The 21,820-nt window shown below is 36.6% G+C and overlaps 1 protein-coding gene across 1 annotated transcript; it reads left to right on the plus strand.

The window, feature by feature from the left end:
* The first annotated feature begins 295 nt into the window (after window positions 1-295).
* On the plus strand, window positions 296-14,590 carry LOC117329682 (protocadherin-1-like). Its single transcript, XM_033887758.1, has 4 exons — window positions 296-3,289; window positions 9,275-9,448; window positions 11,846-12,409; window positions 14,033-14,590. Exons 1-3 carry the CDS (start codon window positions 656-658, stop codon window positions 11,852-11,854), a joined length of 2,817 nt encoding a protein of 938 aa, XP_033743649.1. The 5' UTR covers window positions 296-655; the 3' UTR covers window positions 11,855-12,409; window positions 14,033-14,590.
* Window positions 14,591-21,820: the final 7,230 nt, after the last annotated feature.

Below are 21,820 nucleotides of genomic sequence, written 5' to 3' on the forward strand. Positions count from 1 at the left end.
GAATTAACTGGATTAAACTTACAGGCAATCTACAAAGTAAACAAACAATATATATATATACTATGTTGATATATCGCGAAATACAAAGTGTGTCATTTAAATTTACTTTGCTGTTACTACGTATACTGTGGGCACGCGGGGAGGTATAGTTACACCTTTATCATCATACCTGTCGACTCGTCGTCCTCTGTGCGTGTGTATACAGAGCGTATTGATCTGATTGGCCACTTGGAAAGTGGGCGGGGCTAAATGACCATTGTTTGAGATTTTTACTACTACACACGATTAAACACACATTTGGGTGAATTTAAACAGGATAAAGGCTATTCTGTCAGTGGCTTTATTTATATTTTCACTTGTCTGCATAGAGTGGTGTAAAACTTGACTTGTCAGCCATAGGATTAACACAAACAGTGCTTTGTTTACGAGGAGCTCTGCGGTATGATGCTGTTTAAGCAGTACATCTCTGCATATACCTGGATAACGTTGACATTTACAGGTAGATAGTCACGGGTGAACCAGGTGTGTTGGTACGGTGCGTTTTGCTCATTACCATATCGATTTAATTAGCAATCTAAACAGCTGGATAGAAGCGTATCTGTGCAGTGGCGGCCCCGGACCATGTTGTCTAAAGTTAAGTAAATGGAATTGCACGATGGCCAATCTCCCACTACTACTGTGCATTATTGTACTGTGCTTTTTAGGGTTAGTCAACGGTGCCATTCAAATACAATACAGTACCACGGAGGAGAGTGGTATCGATGACGTCATCGGAAATACAGCCGTGGATGCTGGACTGGCAAGTCTTGTGGCAAATGCCGAGGAGTTACAGGCACTGAGGTATAGTTTACTCAAAAATGGTAACCCGGACGCTTCTAGATTTTACGTCGACGAGAATACTGGCGACATTCTGACTTCCGAATCTTTGGACCGAGATGTAATTTGCGCCTTTGTCGCTTCTGGTTCGGATTGTTATTTGACGATGTTCGTTATTGCACAATCATCAACCGGAAGTTTCTTCAAAATTGAAGTTCAGATACTAGTGATAGACATTAATGATAACACTCCAACATTTGAACAGGATGTGGTCAGTCTTTCTGTACCGGAAGGGACGGAATCGGGTACATCATTCGCACTAGACGGTGCCCAGGATCCGGATAGTGGTATTTTCACTATACAATCATATAGTATTAATTCCAATGACACTCCATTCGTAGCCAAAGCTGACACATTTCCTGACGGCCAGTCCATGCTCAAGCTGATAGTTAATGGGACACTGGACAGAGAAATTACTGGGTTCTATATGCTCCACGTTTTGGCATATGATGGAGGTCAGCCCCCTAATATAGGATCGCTAATGGTCAACGTCACTGTGACGGACGTCAATGAATTCCCGCCGAAATTCACTCAATCTGTGTACAACGTCACCATTATGGAGGACCATGACGTAAACGGCAGTATAACTGTGGTGAAAGCCATTGATCCAGACGGTGGCGTGAACGGAGAAGTATTTTATTCACTCAGCCCTCTGCAGTCTGCTGCGGTGCTAGAGAGGTTCCGAATAGACTCAACTACAGGAGAGATAACTTTACGTACGTCCTTAGTGGAGGATAGTAAAGAGGGGTACCGGGTGATTGTAGAAGCCTATGATAGGGCAAAACAACCGATGATGTCACAAGCTCAAGTTTTCATCAAGGTCATTGACAATCACAATAACGTACCGACCATTCAAGTTGACCTATTGTCAAACACGAACTTTGCCGAGATATCCGAGCACGCGAGTCAAGGTGCAGCGGTCGCTCACGTAGCGGTAACGGACAAAGATACTGGAGCTAACGGACTGGTAGTGTGTAATGTCTTAAACGACAATTTCCGGATACAGAAATACGAGGATATGGAATATAAAATAGTTGTGTATACGTCATTAAATCGTGAGGTAGTAGAAGAATATAACGTCACGGTGAAGTGTGATGACGCTGGAACTCCACCAAAACACGTGACGTCATCGTTTAGGGTACTTGTACTGGACGAGAATGATAACGCGCCAAGGTTCACACAGCAGAACTATTATGCCCATATCAAGGAAAACAATGAGATTGGCAAGAAAGCAGTTGTAGTAACTGCGACAGACATTGATAAAGGCACAAACGCCTTAGTGAAGTACGCGTTATCCCCGACGAACGACCAGAGATTCCAGATAGAGACAGAAACTGGGCAGATATCGGTTAACATTCAACTGAACAGGGAAGTACAGGCACAGTATAGCTTCCAGGTCATGGCAATGGACCTCGGAACTCCGTCCCTAACCGGAACAGCTGTGGTATATGTAATTGTTGAGGATGAGAACGACAACTCGCCAACATTTGGCGAGAACCATTTCCACTTTTATGTGCAGGAGAATCTCGCGGCTAATACTAGTATCGGTATAGTTAGTGCTTACGATGTTGACCTTGGTGACAATGGCGTGATTGATTATTCATTAGTATCTCTTAAGGAAACATCGGCGCCATTTTGGCTTATGGAAAACGGAAGTATCATGACGTCATCAATTCTAGACCGTGAGATAGTGGACCGGTATGACCTTAGGATGACGGCAGTCGACCGAGGTGACCCGCCTCGTGAGGGGTCAGCAATTATCACAGTTCACGTGATCGACGATAATGACAATGGACCCATCATCACGTTCCCCTCCGAGACCAACAGCTCTGTCTCCATCCCGTACGAGACCCCTCAGAACCGGGTCATAAGTACCATTGATGCATATGATAAAGACTCTGGCATTAATTCAAAGCTATCATTTTTCACAAGAGACTTAAATGTATCGGAGTACTTTTTATTGAACAGTTTTTCTGGAGATATTTACCTTATAAAACAGCTTTCTTCATCAGATATCGGAATGTATACATTTGAGGTACTCGTTCAGGATGGGGGCACATTTCCGCTCTATGCCACTCGGACAATGACCATTGCCATTACGGACAGTTTGACCACTGAAAGTTTCCCCAAATATGTCACGATAGCGATCTGTATATCGGTCATCACCATATTTTTGGCAGTACTATTATTTTTTGCCATATATCTCGTGAGGCGTTACGACCTACGAAAACCAGAAAGTTTTAACAAACAGGTCGACGATAGTTTCTCAGACAAGACCATACAGGACGAAATAGAGGCTGGCTTCGGGGACCTGACGATCGACCGGAACAGCAACGTATACACCCAACAGACGTTCGGGGTGATTGGCATCCCCAAAAGGCCCCAGATCATCGACCGGTCCATATCGTTACAGGTGAGTACATGTGATACCTTTCTATATTGCCGGAGTATCTTTCTACCCTTCCACTAAACCGAATATCTGAACAAAATATCCTGGTACGGTAGCAGGGTCAGAGGATACTCAGACTACCTTTTGTTTACCCTTAATAGTTTTCTAGTATTTCACAGAAACGTTCGTTATTGACAGTAACTAGATACAAACCTTGTAATAAAACCTTTAATAAATAGGCATTCATATCCTACAATAACTTTATTTTGATTTTTTGCGGAAGTTATACCGGATATTGACGCATTTTACACATATAAAATGCCCCTTCTCGCACCCCTCGCCTCACTGTCCATACTATGGCTCTCTTTTACATCTCCCTTCTTCCTCCACTGATCCTGAAATCGTTATGCAATGCATCTTTTTCTCTCCTTTGCAGCTAAACCTCCCTACCCTCTCCTGCCCCCTCCCAACCCCCAGCCCCCAACCCCCAACTCCTCGTCCCTCTTACATACCATATTCCTGGCCCTTTTTGTCCCCTCCTCAGCCCCTCCTGTAAACCCCCTAACCCGTTAGATGCGGTGATTATACCAGTTGAATGCTCCTGTATGGTAAGGATGCTGGTAATTGAGATATAATTCCCCTGATGAAAGGCTGAAGAAAGCTTAATGTAAAAGAGACTGGATTGACAGTCTATCGATCTAAGAAATGAACTCTTCAGATGTCGTAACGATAAGTCTCGTTCAATGGAGAATTGATTATCACAGAGTGGTGCATAACCCCTTAACGTATGGTTAGTTTTTAACTCAAGATGGTTTCAAAATGAAATTAAGATATCTGCAGTTTGAAACATTCAAACATTTTTTGAAAGTTTTGAACGTTTTAAAAGTTTTGAAAGGAAACATGATTGATTTATATATACATAATGTATATCTACATTGTACATGTATATCAGGAAAATACAACAGGGCTTGAGAATAAGATTTCAGTTCAAAACATATGAATAAAATGAAATTTCGTATATATGGACAGATTAGAAAGTAAACTCATGATTATAACATGTGCAATTAAGTAACAATTTGACCAAAAAATAAAAGAAGTTTTTCTAAGAATTCATCATTTTTACATATCTTAGATGCTGTGTAGATAGCAAACATATTAACAGTCAAACTGCTGTGATATAATATAATTGTCAGATATGCATACATACTTGTATCAAATGTATTTATGGTCAAAATGATACATTATCAAATAAAATATGTATTAATATAACTACACAGCAAATATATTGACATCCTGGGAGAGATAAATTAAAAAAAAATACGTTATAATAATGAAATAAACAAATAAGTTTATAAAAGAGGGCTTTTGCGTTCAATAATTTTACATCATGAAACAACACTATTTATAATTGATGAGAAATTGGATAGACATTAGTTGGGGTCGTTAATCATTGAAAACCCACTACACTCAAGTGTTGCCATTTATATTGCTGGAAATTTAATAACGCTTTGCCTTAAAAATACCACAATTTCGAATAATTTGTTTCGAAAGAGCTTATGTCACCCTCTGTAATTAGTTTACAGTTGTCATAAAATTGCTTGCAGTTCGAAAAGCCATTATTCATTTTCTGCGCCATCGGGAATCAAAAGGCAAACATATGCTAGCATCACAGTATAAAATAATAAAAACAGCCCAAGGCTGTTTGCGATTCATTGCGAATATATGGAGAATTTTTTTTTTTTTTAAATCATTGAATTCTTAATACTTTTATACTTTTCCCAGGAGAAAAATTAACGCACTTGAAACTTATCAAAATATATCGGAATATAATTTTATGACATTTCCTTTTTGCGATAGACGGATGAAAGGTATTAGTGTCATGTTAGATACAAAAATTCGATTTTTAAGTCCAAAATATTGACGCACAATAGGGGAGTTTAACAACATTAAATCCCGTTTGTGGGTTTAAAGGTAAATTGTATTTGATATTAGAATTTCCCAACACAAAATATACCCTGGAGTCAACGTGCCAGGTATCTGTTTACTCAGCTTTCACGTTAAATTGAAAAAGAAAAGTTTGATTTATTTAAGATTTAGATCTATGCAACGAAGCTTACTTGGATTTAAAGCGGTTCATTTTCCGTGAAGATTTTAAATCATTCTGTGAATTTTTTTGGATTTTTTTTTATTTTTTTTTTTATTAAGAAACGATTTTTTTTCTTAATTTTCTCTGGCAATAAAACGTGTCATTGCAAGACCAGGTGTAAATAACACTATATGATTATCTTTTATTGTTTGCTTCATAAACGTTTAAATACGTCTGCGATGAATTACCGCCTTTAAGGGCCATCACAAACGTACTCCACAGTTCATACGGAGAAAATTATACACAATTACTGAGCTCGGCTTCGTTTCGTTTCTTTATTCCTGTGGGAATTTCTATTTTTCAACTTTGGTTCAAGTCGCGAGAAAGTAACTTTGGAGCAATTTAGCATTTCAGTTATTTCATAATCTAATGTAATTTCGTGAGGGCTGTCACCATAAAACGTATGGATAAAGTAATTTTATTTCTGTGAGATGTGCAGGCAGTGCAGTATTCCATCGCGGTATGAGTTGAGAGGAAAATGATTGAGGTTGTTGTTGTTTGTGATGGCATGTTTCTCAGATTTTTATTTCCTGCATTGATATCTGTGCATGATGAAACCTCAGGGAGCCATGCATACTGTTACTAACTTCTTAACTAGATTTAAGCGTTTTAAGGTAATGTGGGCTTATTCCCGGCAAAGGCTACGTGTGAAGCAGAGTCTATAGGGAACAGTGTAGGAAGTCTACACAGTCTATAATTGGTACAAGGCTCCAAAGATCGCACCTGTCTGACCCGCAACCATCGCTCAGGTGTGTAATTTTAACACATAATTGACTCCGTATTGAACCCTTGTGTCTCTAACTATCCGGATAACATCAGTGTATAGTAGTCTCTAACACGAGACAACATGGACCTCATTCCAAAAGCATCATCGTTTTTACACCTGCTGATAATAACATATTTCTTAAATTGTATAAAATACGAATCTTCAACATCGACACATGATCCGGGTATTTTCACTGTCAAATTTTAGTTTATGTAAATATTTGTCATTTGATGAAAATTCTCCTTGTCACGTCGAAAATGAGATTATCACAAAGCTGAGCAGACTTTTATAATGTACCCCATGTCGCCGAAAACATTTCCATATGAATGTATAGATAACTAATCTACACCGCGTCCACGCGCCTGCAAGATCCGTATCTTCGGTTTTAATTTTACTTTTTAACCGGAAGTTGATGTCATGAACATTTTGGTTTTCGCTTTTTGTTGACTTGTTTGAAATTGGACCCTAGCGTAATTAATAGCGGCCATATTGGTCTCTCTCGACCGACTGCTTGGGTGTTTATAGCACTTTATCAAACCGCAGAGTAACTCATGTATAATCTTTTGACGTTTAGATTGTCGACTTTCATGATTTGATGTTATCGAGGGAGCTAAATTTCGCGTTCGGGGGCATTTAATTATGACGGATACCTATGTATAGGTGTGCTGAGAGTGATTTGTGGACAAAGAAACTTCAGACTATGTCGCTCGCTCTTACTAGTCGGAGAACGCTAGCGATACTGGTCCCCATTGTACAGAACCTAATATACTGTAATATGATCCACACAGTGAAAAAAATAATTTGAGAATTTTTTTTATTTTAAACGAAATGTTTTCCAGCATGTTCGGACATTTAAAAGGATTTTCAGTACTCTTTCTTAAACACTGCATAACAATGAATCTGTGAACGTAAAACATTAAGAATTAAATGGAAATTAAAATCGCGATATTGGTTTGTGGATTTTGACAATATTTCTTTCTTCAAACTGACGAAATGTGGCATATGAATTGACTTTTCGTCAATGGTACGTGAACATGCATACTTTGTGTCCAATACAATAACTGTAGGTAATATATTATTTATGTACTTCAAGATGATATTAAATACAGTTATGAGCTTCGCAACTTGTATCTGTAGTTCCATTTATAACAAATAATAATCAGAGATATTTTTAAATTTTACACAAAAAAAAAACCCCATACACGATATACCAAATTTACAATGTACACCAAATTCTGACATATGTTAGAAACTTATTAGCATCGACATAACTATATTGTTTGGTGTTGGTTGTTTAAACACCTCATTGGAATATCGTCCATATATGAATCATAATCATGAAGCTGTTTTAGAGTTTCTTCAGTCACCTGTTACAAGTGTAAACATCAACACCTTAAGGCATTGTCAGCTGTACGAAGTTGGTTGATTCATTTTTTTGCTTCTTCTGCCTCCTACTCTCAGTCTGTTCTCAAAGGAGCTAATATATTGTGTTTCATTTGTATAATTCATTTAATTTTCGATAACATCAGGAGTGCATGTTTTATATAGGATACGGGTAATCACGCTTCACGAGAAACTCCTCAGTGTTTACTTTTCGAATACTGGTTGAATGACTAGTACATGTACATTCTTCTAGTTCATGTTTTGTCATCATTAAAGGGACATTCCTTCGTTCGGACATCAGAAACATTCACAATTTCTATTGATGAAATCTATGTCCGAACGATGATTATATGAGTGTCTGTGCCTACAAGTAATGAAATAAACACCGAAATGTACAGGAAAAGGCGTATCGTATACAAATACCTTGTGTCTTTGCTGTAAATCGTGATGCTTCGGGTCGAATTAAGAATTTTCAGGGCTTGATACTCCAAGAACTTTTCTTGAGAGTAAACCTGCCTTATTAATGTAAAGATTATAACTTTTACTATTTGGAAAAAATACATATTTTCATGTAAGTTTAATTTTGACGATCTCAAGTCTAAACTTTATTCAAACGTAGAAATGTCCCTTTAACATATGTGTATGTGTCTCTCTGATATAAGAGCTTCTACCTTACCTGGTCCAACAAACGACGTACGTATATGTATATATTATATACAAAGTACATATACATTTATCTGAAGGCTAGGCTTCGATTTCATAATATTAACACAACGCCTGCATTGTATGATATATAAGCCGATGTTTTCTGTGCAGTCACACGAATAATGTCAGGTACATATCTATAACGCAAGCACCCAGGGTGGCCTAATACCGAGTCGGTTGTCCAGGTGAACTTTTGATTGCGAGCAGGAAGATGAACTTGCGTGTGTACTTTTTGAGTACGTTCAAGGAGAAAGATAGTCGTGTTTTTATGTCGGGTCATGTAACAGACAGGTGTCGATCGTCACGACACAGGCTCTGGACGTTCAATTATTAATTTTAATTACACAAAGAAATAAATTTAACATGATTTTTCTCTCGTTTGATGAGCAGACGATAACAGCCGACTATGAATGTAGCGCATGTTTAAATATGATTCACAGGGATTTGGCACAAATTCTTAACCAGACCACGGTTCCATATATATAATAGTTCCTGTCATGCCCCTGTGGCATGAAATGAAATGAAGTCCCAGTAGACGAATATACGTATAAAATGTGGCCTGATTATAAGGTATCAGATTATTCCAATTCTGATGTCAATTTTCTAAAATAAACAATTTAAAGTGCATCTCCATGGTTTTTATCCATTGAGGAAACCGACCGCCTAAAAAAACACTGTCATGAAAATAACAAGGTATTTTTTTTTATCTATGAATCTGTATATTTCGTCATACGCGTATGCCTGAAATATTTATATCGATTTGTTCTAATTGACAGAATGAATGGCAGGTACAATCTAGTGAAACCATAAACCGGAAGTTTAACTTAGATAAGTGATAACTCTGGCCTACTTTCATTTATTTTTGTTTACATAAGGATCGACTCAGAGGTAATAACATAATGTTTGATAACTTTAATATGACAAGCTGTTGAGATAACCATATACTCTGTATGTATGACAATGTGTTGAAAGCCCGGACCAAAAACTATTATCTTTTTTTATCCATTAGGCGCCCATCGCCCCTGATACACCCACTTCAATTCACCCAAGTGACGATCCCGTATGGGCTCCCCCTGGTGGCGAGATTAACGACGACGAACGGCACCGGAACCAGTTGATTAGCCTCCAGTACCAACAGTCCCTTCTCCGGATAAAAAGCTGCAAGCGGTCCAATTCAAGCCTGGTAAGTGAGGCGTCCCTAGCGACGGTTGATGCAAATTACGAAATAAAAACATTTATTAAAAGAAAGGAAACTGGCATGTTACGTGAATTTGCCCATTATTTATTTTTCCCGTTGATAATATGAACGAAAATTGTGTTTGGAAAAGAGCCCATCTCGTTGATACGAACCAGACTTCGCTTTCCTTCCCGCAACACAAAACAAATTCGTTTATGAGCTGATTATCCCATCTGAAAGCATATCATGTATGACCCTGACGCTCTGCAATATTTTTTTTTACATGAAATGAAATGATTCTTAATTAAATCACAATATTAGGGCGTTGAAATGAACGACATCTATTTAATTCACTGTGAATTCACTTTTAACCTTGATATCTAATTTCATACAGTTTCTGTGCTTTTGTGACGGCTGATGGACAATGGGAACCGGAAACCGTGACCGATATTTCACTTGCTATTCTGTTTTAGCTATAATGGTACAATACTGGTACAATGGTTTGGGTACTTGTCAATTTTTTGTCAAAGGTGCGTGTCATATACAGTAAAGAACTTGGAACGGAATACGAACGGAAGTTTACTCTTAATGACAATTAGTGATAAAGGAGCGATCCTTGTCGAAGACAGGGGGCACTATAAAATATACTCTACGCCATAAGCGTCTTATGGCCATTCATTAATATCAGTTTGACAAAAGCACACAACAAACAATAAGATGAATTCGATTTAAACGAGGCCATCTTGGCAATTGATCAAAATTGCAAACAAGTCAGGGCATTTGAAATCCTTTGTGTACATACGACATGAATGATTAAAATGACTATTTCGTCGAAGTAAATCATCGCATGCTTCATTACATAGAATCGTGAAGTCTTAGATATCTGAATGAAAAACAAGACGAGAGTACATAGGTAATGATATCAAGATTTTGAAATCCATATATTTCTGCCATTATGATCTCTATGAATTATGTCCACGGTGTAAACATCTTTTATCAACTAACCTTGTTCATTAATCCTAAAAAAACACACTAGATATACTCGTTTGTCTGTCTGTTTGTTTGTTTGCACGGTTTATTGCCCCGTCAACGGCCAGGGTTATTTTGAGACGGGGTTTCCTTGTAGTAGTTAGTGAATATCGCATTGAACATACGGGAGGCCCGTCGCATGCCATCAAAAGCAATAAGGGTAAAATGTCTTGTCCATGGACACAACCGCGACAGTACAGACCGGTCCGTGTCCACGCTTCCCTGAATATACTGTAACATATATGTATGATATATGTCTTTGGAATAAGATACAATAAAGCACACTATTTCAAAGTCTTTGGCTCCTAGATAAAAACAACAACAACAACAACAACAACAGATTTTAGTGCGTTCGACGTGTTCCGTATGAAATGGGGTTTCTATACGAAAATTCTTTATTTGCAGTTATGAGTAAACTTCAATATGTCACACATTAAAAAGGTGTAGTGTCTTTTTGGTATGATAAAGGGAAGAGGTGGTCTTGGTAGTTTTTGTCTTGAGATAAACTTGATCAATGTATTAATTGATTAATTAATTAATTAAATTCCGTGACAGTGATCAATATGCAACTCACCCTGAAGGAGATTAATGATAATCACTGATTACCACGCTTTATCTGTTTAGATTTGTTGCAGTAAATCATAAACTCAGATTGTATAAGCTAAGCATCAATTGATCTTTAAAAATATAGAAAATTCTGGATGAATTGTATGACATCTAAATGTCAGACAGGGCATATTCGTGTAGCTGTCGTAGGAGATGAACTTCCCTCTCAGATACTCTCAGCAATATTTGAATTACGGCACCTCTGGCGGTCTTTGATCAATAGAAAGACCCTAAACCAGAGTGAATAAATCAAAACATAATTTTCTGTAACGATATCATATTTACGCTTAGTTAAGGTCTCGACATTTGATATTTTCACATACTGTGCATGTTCGATTTAAGGTATAACTTCATATATCCCTCTATCTCTCGCCCCGCATGGCTAGCGGTGCGGAGGACTCTGACTGGATCAATAAATCGCATTGGATTGAATTTTCCTCAACAATTAGGTAGAATAATGTGAATTCAATTATAGATAAATACTTGATGTGACTTTAATTGGACAATGACCCCGGGTTCCTACTATAAACTACCTCACATCATTGATTTTGACAGAAAGAACATGTACTGTTTTTCTTCTAATGGTTTTATGACTTACGGACACGCATGCGTAGATCTATACCACATCAAAGCAAACAGGTGCATTTTGGGATATGAGGACAAAAGCTGTTTTATATATGCTAATAGTTGTATGACTGGGCTTTTTCTGGCTGCTTTTCTATTTACTGGGACTTAATTATATTATATATATTTTTTATTTTCTTGCAGACAATTTGACGAACTAAATGGAGAAATATAATGGGTCATTTTCATGACATTCAAGATGGAGGATTCAATATGAGAGCTTTTTATCGTCATCATAATACCTTTTAGTATTCACCGTCCATAAACTGTTATCATGAATCATTTGGAACTCTTTCGTATTGAAGGAGAACTAATAACCATGTGAACGTCTTTAATGACCTATCAGCTGGCTTAATTTAGGAAAGTGTAGGCAGTAACGACTCTTGTGAACAGTACACGGAGATTAGAGTATATGTTGAATAAGAAAAAAAATGAAATAATAGTGGTCAAAAGTGACCAGTGGTCACATTCATCGATGGTCAAATTACGTTAGAAATCAAGCCAGTATCCAATGACAACAGGAGCCATTGGAAACTTGAGATTTTACACAAAAGACAATCGACTTCTGATTGGTCACTTCCAACACCTACCAACAGCGGAACGTCTGGACCAAGACTGACTGTCATGCTAGGAATACGGCCCCAATGTTTGACCAGAGTGTGCAGCTTGACAAACTTTCAAAAAAAATGATCACCATCTACTCATAATGTAAGTAATACAGTAGATCTTAATCAAGGGTCCACCAATCAGCGTTATAGGAGACTAGTGTACTATGAAGTCATAATAAGAAAGACATTGATCAAGTCGTTTTCACGTGTTATGCTGACGTATGCAAATTTCACAAGTGCCCTTTGAGATAAGTGTTTATGGTAAAGGGAAGGCGAAATACCGGATTTATTTCTATGTTTCTTACGCGATGTGCATACATATAAAAGTATTTTTATCGATTTGATGGGTACTTTGTTCTCACCAACCGACTGATTTTTATCTAATACAACTGCAGAAGCACATTAATAAAATTTCAAACAGAAGGTCCTCGACCTCTCCCAAATGTCTTTTCCGACCCTTTTCCACTCCTACACATGTTTCATTTCATCGATTCCCTTCTCCTAAATAACGTCATAGCAAATTCGCATTGATCCGTTTCCTCCCAAAGAATAAACGTCTATTTGCAACATTTCAAAATGCCCATAAAACAGTGCCGTCCTCGAGGTAAATATGCATTGACCAGTATATTTTTTTCGTTAATTGCCAATTACCCAGTAACACAGGTATGTCCATTAAATTAGTCTCTACAGTATGGCGTAGGCCGTGTTCGTGAACTATCAAAGTGGCTATGATGTCCATTATCTGTCAACACGTACGTGGCCGTTTTGTAGATAGTGGTCTCCTCAGGACTCAAGGATAATTAGCTACGAAAGCACCATACCTCTAAATGTCTTGTGTTATCTTGGCGTCCCTAAAACTCTTATAATAAACAAGGGCTCTCATACTGATAACGAATCCATGTTAATAATTTGCTTTCCATCAAATATCGGGGTCACCGAGAAGCTTTGTTAGCATAACGGCGTCGACACGTGGGCTTAATTACCGTTATGGGCTTTTTGCGAATCCATTGTCATAAGCGACAATTAATATGCATATGATATGGCAATTAGTGTGTAATGGTGTTGTTTTGAATAACGGGTAAACTATGTATTTTGACGGAACAATGGAAAGTCTACATGTATTTGGCTGGAACAAATTCGTAATGACAGTAATGACGCAAAATTGAAACCGAGATTTTAAACAATATGGTCCAGACGTGCAGATTTTCAAAGGGTTTGTAGGGAGAACAGAATGTGACTAGCCTACCTTAATGGCGTGTATGTTACACAGGTGATGATACCGTCCCGGGGGAGAGGCGGGGGCACATAATCTAAATGGTAGCTCGTACAAGCAGTACAAGACAACTCCTCCGCTAAGCGATGCTACATATAGTTTTTAGATAGCGATGATATCATAGATTTCCTTTTCAGACTAAAGAATTTGATGATCACATTTTGTGACTTATACAAATTCGTATAATCAATGAAAATGTATGATTTTAACATTAAAATATCTTGGATGAATTTTTTAGAAAAAAAAAAATAAAATCAGAACTTATAGAATCCGGATTCGTATAAAATGAGTATTATGTACTTGTATTCTGGTATTTCAAACGACCACTTGTCTATGAAAGTCTACAGAATATTCACCTTTAGTAGAAGGAAAATTGGTTATATATCGAACTAGCCAGTCTAGACATATGTTAAGGTCATGCTTTAAAATTAGATTAACTTGTGCTTTCAGGTGATCGTTACGCATGCGCAAAGACGTGAAATTTGTCACAGTCAGAGTTGGATGAAGGATCATCTACTGGGCAGACCAAGACAGATGGACATCGTCCGGATACTCGGAACAAGTGACCATACGAACACGTCATTATTCCATTATTTCATTAATAGACAATTGCTCATTATAGTGGACACACGACTCCGGACAAGTGTTACGTGTACGGAAACATTACTGGACATTGGTCATCCATTACTGTAACGACATACAGTGTATATCCTAGTTTAGATACTTGGATGAAAGTGACCGGTTATGTCGGAACATAAGGGAGTACTTGACTGGTCGTGTTACATGTGTTTAAAGCATTAATAACTCTCTCGCGTGCCTGGCGGATACTTATGACGTCATCACCTACCTGTTCACGTGTCTAATTAACCACATCGATCTCAAAAGTGCCTCATACCTCGGTTCTGTCTCTACTTGTCCAAACGTGCCAAAGGATGATAATAAATCTATTTTTCTAATGTTATGATACTCAATTATCGTTAAATCAAAATAAAATGTTATCGAAACCTATAGAAGGCTCTTTTTGTTCTTTCTTACATTAATTGTAATTGTCTAGGTATTCGACAAGGGTGTCTAGTTTCAGCGCTCCGTTATTTATTAAGGATCAAGTTTTTATGTTTAGGTGTCCGACAAGGGTGTCCTCTTTCCCTACTGCCTTTGTTTGTTCGGTATATGACATACATTTTAAATTAATGTTTTATTGTGGTGATGCCGCAGATTTTACGGCATTGTTTTCGGTATCAAGTCACGTAATACTATATACAAATAAATTCGATAATAAATTAAAAATGTTTATATAATAGTTTTCCGTGAGATTATATTTCATGATATCGAATTTATAAAGAATACAACACTTTTGTTTATCGACAGTGAAGCAATTTTATAATGTTAATGATTAAGCTATCGTATTAGCAAAATTCAATTATCTGATTTCGTAACTTGATAAAACAATTGAAATCGATTTTAAATACTTGTACATGTATATATATATATATGTACGTTTCTTTTTAAATCACCACTCACGTTGCTCGCTATCTGACAAACTTGGGATTGATTTTAGTCTGATATGACTATTGAATTTCACTCCAACACACAATAGCACGCCAAAAATGACTACCATACATGCACTACCTATGAAATAAGTTCGTTTCTATATTCTAAGTTTTTTAGAACAGCAAATCTGTTGAGACGAAAAAAAATAATATAACCAACGATTAAATTCATACCCGATCCCTACGGATTAAAGATAGTGTATTTTAACTCGGTTGAATATTTGCCAGGTCGATTATCAAACGCTGCGCTACGCACAGGGGCAAAGGACACGTATAATTTAAAAGTTATTCAGAGCCGTATACACAGGGGTTCATATTATGAAAATACGATGTCTTTGAAATTGGTAATTATTCCCAGGTTTCATAGTCAATAGGCGTCTGCACTATCGCTATCAAATAAGGGCTGTGGTTTTTGGCACGGCTTTCTAAGCTCGAATTAAAGAAAGCGGGGTAAGACTTCACAAACAGATGTAAAAATTATGTAAAGTATGACAATTGATTGTTACTTTATGCGCTAGGCAAGATATGACCTCATCTGTGTGTGAGGACATAATATCTTAGACAGTAAATCGAACATCCATTTACATACAGCTTCATCAGCTGAAAATACGCGGGGGTATAAATTTTGAAACTTTTCCTTTTAAAGATGAGCAGAACTGCGCATACTTTTATGTTTATTTTCTATGGGAACCATTCGAAGTTCAATGCCGTACGATTTCGTTTTTTTAATTCTAATAATAATAATGAAAATATTTCTTGATAAAAAGATATTCTCTATGGATGAAGTGACATACATTGAAAAATCAAAGCCCTGTGACACGTATTTAAAAAAAAAACATAAAACAAAAAGACAAAAAAACATCAAATCCATGCAGAATTTCTATTTCATAACATGTTAGAAATATCAAAACTATTTTTTATTCTCGAAGGGTAAAACGAATAAGGAAATCAGAATTAATATAATTTTATAAGTTAAAGAAATTAGTAAAAAACGTAATTTTTAAAATTTTGGTGAAGTATGTATTGAAAGCCAACATTCGGGCTGTGTAAAATTTGAACTGATACACATTATTCGTCTTATACACAGAATACATGACACGGATGAATTTTTAATGTCGTTATGTAAAAGGCAAGTTGGGGCTCGAGTACGACTTATCGTGTTACGTAGATACACCGAGAATTACCAAAACAGTTCTCGTGTCATATGTGTTCCCGTATTAGCATCGTGTTATAAATTGTTTGGCAGGAGAATCGAATAATTCATTTGAATAGGTTGCGAGCGGGTCTATCAGATATCTTAATTCTTGTCGGGACGTACTTGTCTCAATAATTCATACACACAATTTACGGTACTTAAAGTGCATGTACTAAACTTTGGAATTTCTTCCCGGAAGAATAGAAATATGTTCAAAGTTTTTTTTTTTCTAATATTTTATTTAAAGTTTCGCGTCTTCCTTTTATGGTGATTTATAAATGTGTGTCTAGGATCAATGAAAACATAGAAGTAGGCGATAGAAAATATAATTGTTTGACAACAGCATTTCCCTGATTTGTGTAACCATGATCACTCTATATCCATCATTAATAAGGAGATGGTTTCACAAAAGTTCTAAGCTTGTTATCAAATCCTCTTTTACACTTTTGATTCATTGTAATGTACAACTTATTCTCAAATAAAATATTGTTTAAACTAAAAACAAATATAAAGAAAGGTCGCTATACTGTAACAATTTAGACGTCAGGCCATTTTTGATATTAGATACTTCTTCAGAAGACAGACAAGAAGCGGGCGTTTACGGACATATCCCGTTTCCAATGTTTTAATTCTGTTACACTGTAAGAGGCTTAATTGGGTAATTAAGTACAACATCTTAGACGGATGATACGTCATTGTTACGTCACAAAAACAAACGTACGGGCATCAACGGTTAATGTAGGTGAGAGGCAGAAGTGTCTGCCTGAGAAATGAACTACCAACTATGCTTCAGTGTACAAAGGTTTCACGTTGCTTGCACAGTAAAAAGCGTGGGATTTCCTATTTGTCTGGCTGCCTGGCTTGTCGATATATTTTTTCACCAACTCCCCGAGCCTAAAACATAATTTAAAGACGTGTATTGTAGTTTTTATACAAAAATCACCGTTTGTAATTTAAAATCACCGGTATATCGATTAAATACAACACACAATTTTCCGAATGACATTAGGGCAGTACAATACTTTATACAAATGTAAAACGACAGACACCCCATGAATAAAACCGTGAAATTAACCTAATTTTATAACCTTGGGTTCGATTATATTTTTACGTATATCTGTAGAAAGACATATCTCCAACGATTTGATACGATATGACAGCTTTTTGAAATTAATTAATTGATTAAAAACAAAACGTTTAACAAAAAATGCAGGCGATCGCCAAGAATATGCCCTGGATTGTCTCCCCTAGATAATGCTCGCACTTTTTACAGGGGTATATGGTAGAGAAATATTGCGTTATATGGTAAACTATAAAAATACAAGTAAGATATTAAAAAGGCAAATAAATAAATAAAAACATAGAAGATATTGAATTACCCAAAATAAGTTTTAAAACGATCATTCATCATGAAAACCTAAATCTGAACATTCCCACCTCACTATACAATTCCCATTGAATAGACAGGTTCATATTGAGGCGAGGTCTACTTGTAGTAGCTAGTGGCTACCTCAGTGAATAGCAAACATGAGTGCTGACACATGCTATCCTGTCTAAGTTAGGAAGTAAAGTGTCTAGCCCCACTTCACAACCACGACAGTCCCGAACGTCGATGACCTAAACTTTCTAAGAAACATAAATGGTCCAGGTAGGGACTGGATCTTAACTTAAGTCTTTAGTTAGGAATAATTCGAGGTTGAAATACAAAGAACCTTCCCCAAAACAATGGGAATTTGCCCATGAACCTTATTGATTCAAATAAGATTTGTATTACTCTTCATCAATCATCTCTATACCGTGATGAACCGAGTATGATTTCCCAGAATGCCATAGTAGTGAGTCCCGTCAACCCTGTATTCAGATCTATCAAAACAATACAGAATGTATAATAAGTAAACCGTAATTAAAATTCATAATCAATAAAATGAAGACAGAATATGAAAATATATTGATTTGTCTGAAGATTCATGGGTACGAGGGGTAAGACCAGACGACATAGAAGCGAAAGCGTCTTCTGCTTCAGCGACGATAACCGCCATACGAATTTAGATCAAATCATGAAAAGTCATATTCTCAAAATGAGAAAAAGGGCGATGACACCGGAAGCATAAGGCATATCAACAACCATCAAACACGTCTGACTTCATATCGCATAAATAAAACATTTTCAAACGAAATCATGATGTCGGCATTTAAATTCTTCCCAATGGTCTCAATCAAGCTGCATCTCTGGAAATCTTGGTTTGTTAATTGATCCATCAGTAGTTGACACCTGTCACAGAAATCGTGATAATGGGAACAAGTCCTTGAATATCGAATCAACTGGGACACGTAAACACCACAGGCAGGGGAAGCTGTCATATTATCATCTAGAAATGGAAAATTAAAAATTTCGAAATCAAATCATCACGCTTATCACACTGCTTAGTTTTAAGCTGTCCATGAAATTATTTTTCTAACAATTTCATATCATCAGGTTTTTAGGTGACCTAAAATTAATTTACTGCACGAACAGAAGAGTTTTCTGCGAATGTTGACATGTTGATGTCAATAAGTTATGCACATTTAAAGGTGGCAATATGCATCCCTTCCTTAACATGTTGGAATTCTTCAGTGAACGTGTTGATTGTCAATAACTTAAGCACAGTTAAAGCCATATATTATTTAAAGAATTGTTTTAGGTGGCAATATTCATCCCTTCCTTAGCATGTTGCACTTCTTCAGTGGATGACATTGATTTGGTTTTTGAGACGCTCCCTGAAACCGACATATATAACATTTGCATTATCCCAGGACCGTCATAAACTACGAAAAGTCCGCATGATCGCGAAAAAGCTTTCAAAAAAGTCGTAAGCATTGCTACCCTCCACAGAATTTGTACTTCAAATGCGGTAAAATGTTAGTTCGAGAACATCAATGGAATTTATATAAACTCTTAGTTTGTGTTTGGAGAGTATTTAATGCAAAGGATTCCAACATTTTATTACCCAGCATGCCTGTGATTTCACGTCTGCGCGACGACATTGCGCGGTCTATATCCATCTCCTCCCGTTGTGCCTTGGACTCATTATACGTGTGTTCCAGGCGCCCTGTAATTTACAACAGACGTAGGCGCGAGGACGTCCTAATGACAAACCATTCTGTACCATTAGTTGTCGTATTATTATAAACGCTGAGGAGTAAATTGAAAGTACGAATAATCTGATGAAGTTATGCATAAAGAAACGCCACCACACAGAATTATGCTGTATAGAATTTTTGTCCCACTAACTCAGACACATAACAAAGAAATAAACGAAATCTGGTAATAATTTTCTTTTATTTGTGTCGTATAATTATGCATACGCATCATATTTGTTATCTTATATTCATTTGCCGGTTTTATTAACGTAAGAAGATGAAATGGATACCATCATTTCTGTAAGTCAAGGCAAAAATGTCCTCGTTCTGTGATCTGAATCCTTTATCAGAATCAGTTAGTGTAAGTTTAGGGAAGGTTTTAGAGAAATGTTCTCACATTATGTAACTGTATGTGTGTGAGAGCCCCTATATCTCGGTGTACAATGTCGATACACATTATCGTGTTAGTAGCTAGGGTTGATTGTGTAAATATTGTCAGCCCCCAACCTTAATCGAATCCATATTGTACAAATTACGGTAAAGTCTGTGTCATAATGCAGTGCTTAACACTCCTCGTATAAACTACACTCGGTGTTCGTGCAAGTGTCTTATACCGATACTTCAGGTGGGATTGATTTTGTTATTTTTAGATTTGGGTTTTAAAAAGTGAGAAGTTAAATCATAACTACTTCCTTGTAACAACAATGAAATTGACAACCTGCTAGGTGTCTGATTGCATGTCTGAGCGGCTAATGTTGAAATATATCCGACGATATTGATTACATGGGTCAATTTCATCAACACGCTGTGCAAGTATGTACATTATGATTTAATGTGTGTTTACTAACTTTTATCGTCAAAACGACTGCATATAACTCCTTAATCCTGTGATTTATTAAACAAACTTTAGTTTAATGAAATTTACCATCTATAACTAAACAATCAAGAATTTTATCGAAATCTATCAATTCGCTATTTTCAACTTCAAATTAAAATGGGAAAGCACTTGAAACGCTCCATATATACTTCACAAAAGACATTATTTTCACGTAATTGAGTTTATGAACAGTAGATTTGAAGGGTGAAATAAATTCCTCTTTATAACTAAAAAAAACCCCAACCTAGATTAGATATGTGATGACCATTTTTTAAGCCTTGGTTAATTATAATAGGTCGTTTTTCGATACAGTTGAGTCTGTCCTCTCGGTGAAAATATCAAGGAGTCTTCCAAAACTAGTAATACGTCTGTTTCTGTTTATTTTCCCGTTATCAAACGGGTACCTCCTCTAATCAATAAATAACAGTATGCATATCATGCTTTGAATCTCCGTGTCCTGATGGTATCGGGGTTACGTTGAAATGTTAAACATTAATTACTCGCCGTTACGGCGTCTGCCATGTTTTTTGGTTATCTAATATTTCCGCCACACCAGTTTCCCTTTTAATTCACATTGGTGAGTGAAATATTGCAACGTCATAAAAAACTTCAAAATGAAAAACTGTACCCTTTAATTTACATTTTAAAGAAATCAACTACTTCCGAAATACAGACAGGACATTTAATACGTATACACGTAGTACCCTTACCCCGAATATATTAGCCATTCAAAGTTACTCATCTGAGAATAATACATCCGGAGTTAGTTCCCCTATTTAAAAAAAACTATTATAATTTGTTGTTTTGTTGGATGGTATGAGATTATTTGTACAGTAGAGGGTCTTAAATGCCTGTTAACACATTAATAAAGTCACACGGGAGCACGTAAAATAAACATGGAAGGTGCATGTACATACCAATATCTAGACTGGCCCCCTGTCTCTAGAATATTAAAATTATAAATTAAATTGAGCTTTATGATTTTGGTCCCTAGGATATGTCTGATTCTAAGTTTCAAACTAGGGGCAGATAATCTAGTATTGGCAATTCATAACAAAACAACTAAGGGTCTGGTGGCCAGTCTAACCAAGATCCACAGAAGTAAGATAATGATTAGAGAAAGACAAATATACATTCATTCATCCATTCATTCGTTCGTTCGTTTATTCATTCAATCATTCAAGTAATTTCACAGTAAACAACGCAAGCACTGGCTCCATAAAATGAACATGAGCTTGGGGTCCATATCAGTCGCCGCAAGCTTCATGTGCACTTGTAGTAAAATGTTACAGCACGCAGAAGAAATATTACAGAAGATATGATTCAATTATATATGTACTAAACTTAATTGATGTGCGTTTGAGTTTTTAATAACTGTGGTTAACTACGAAATGACGACTTGTGGTTTTATAATGGCTGTAAACTAGAAACTGTGAGTGAGTTTTTATGGTAAATTTAGAAAAGCACATGATAAGATTTCTGAACAGAATGAAATT

Source organism: Pecten maximus, chromosome 6 (genome assembly GCF_902652985.1).
Source record: "Pecten maximus chromosome 6, xPecMax1.1, whole genome shotgun sequence".
NCBI lineage: Eukaryota > Metazoa > Mollusca > Bivalvia > Pectinida > Pectinidae > Pecten > Pecten maximus.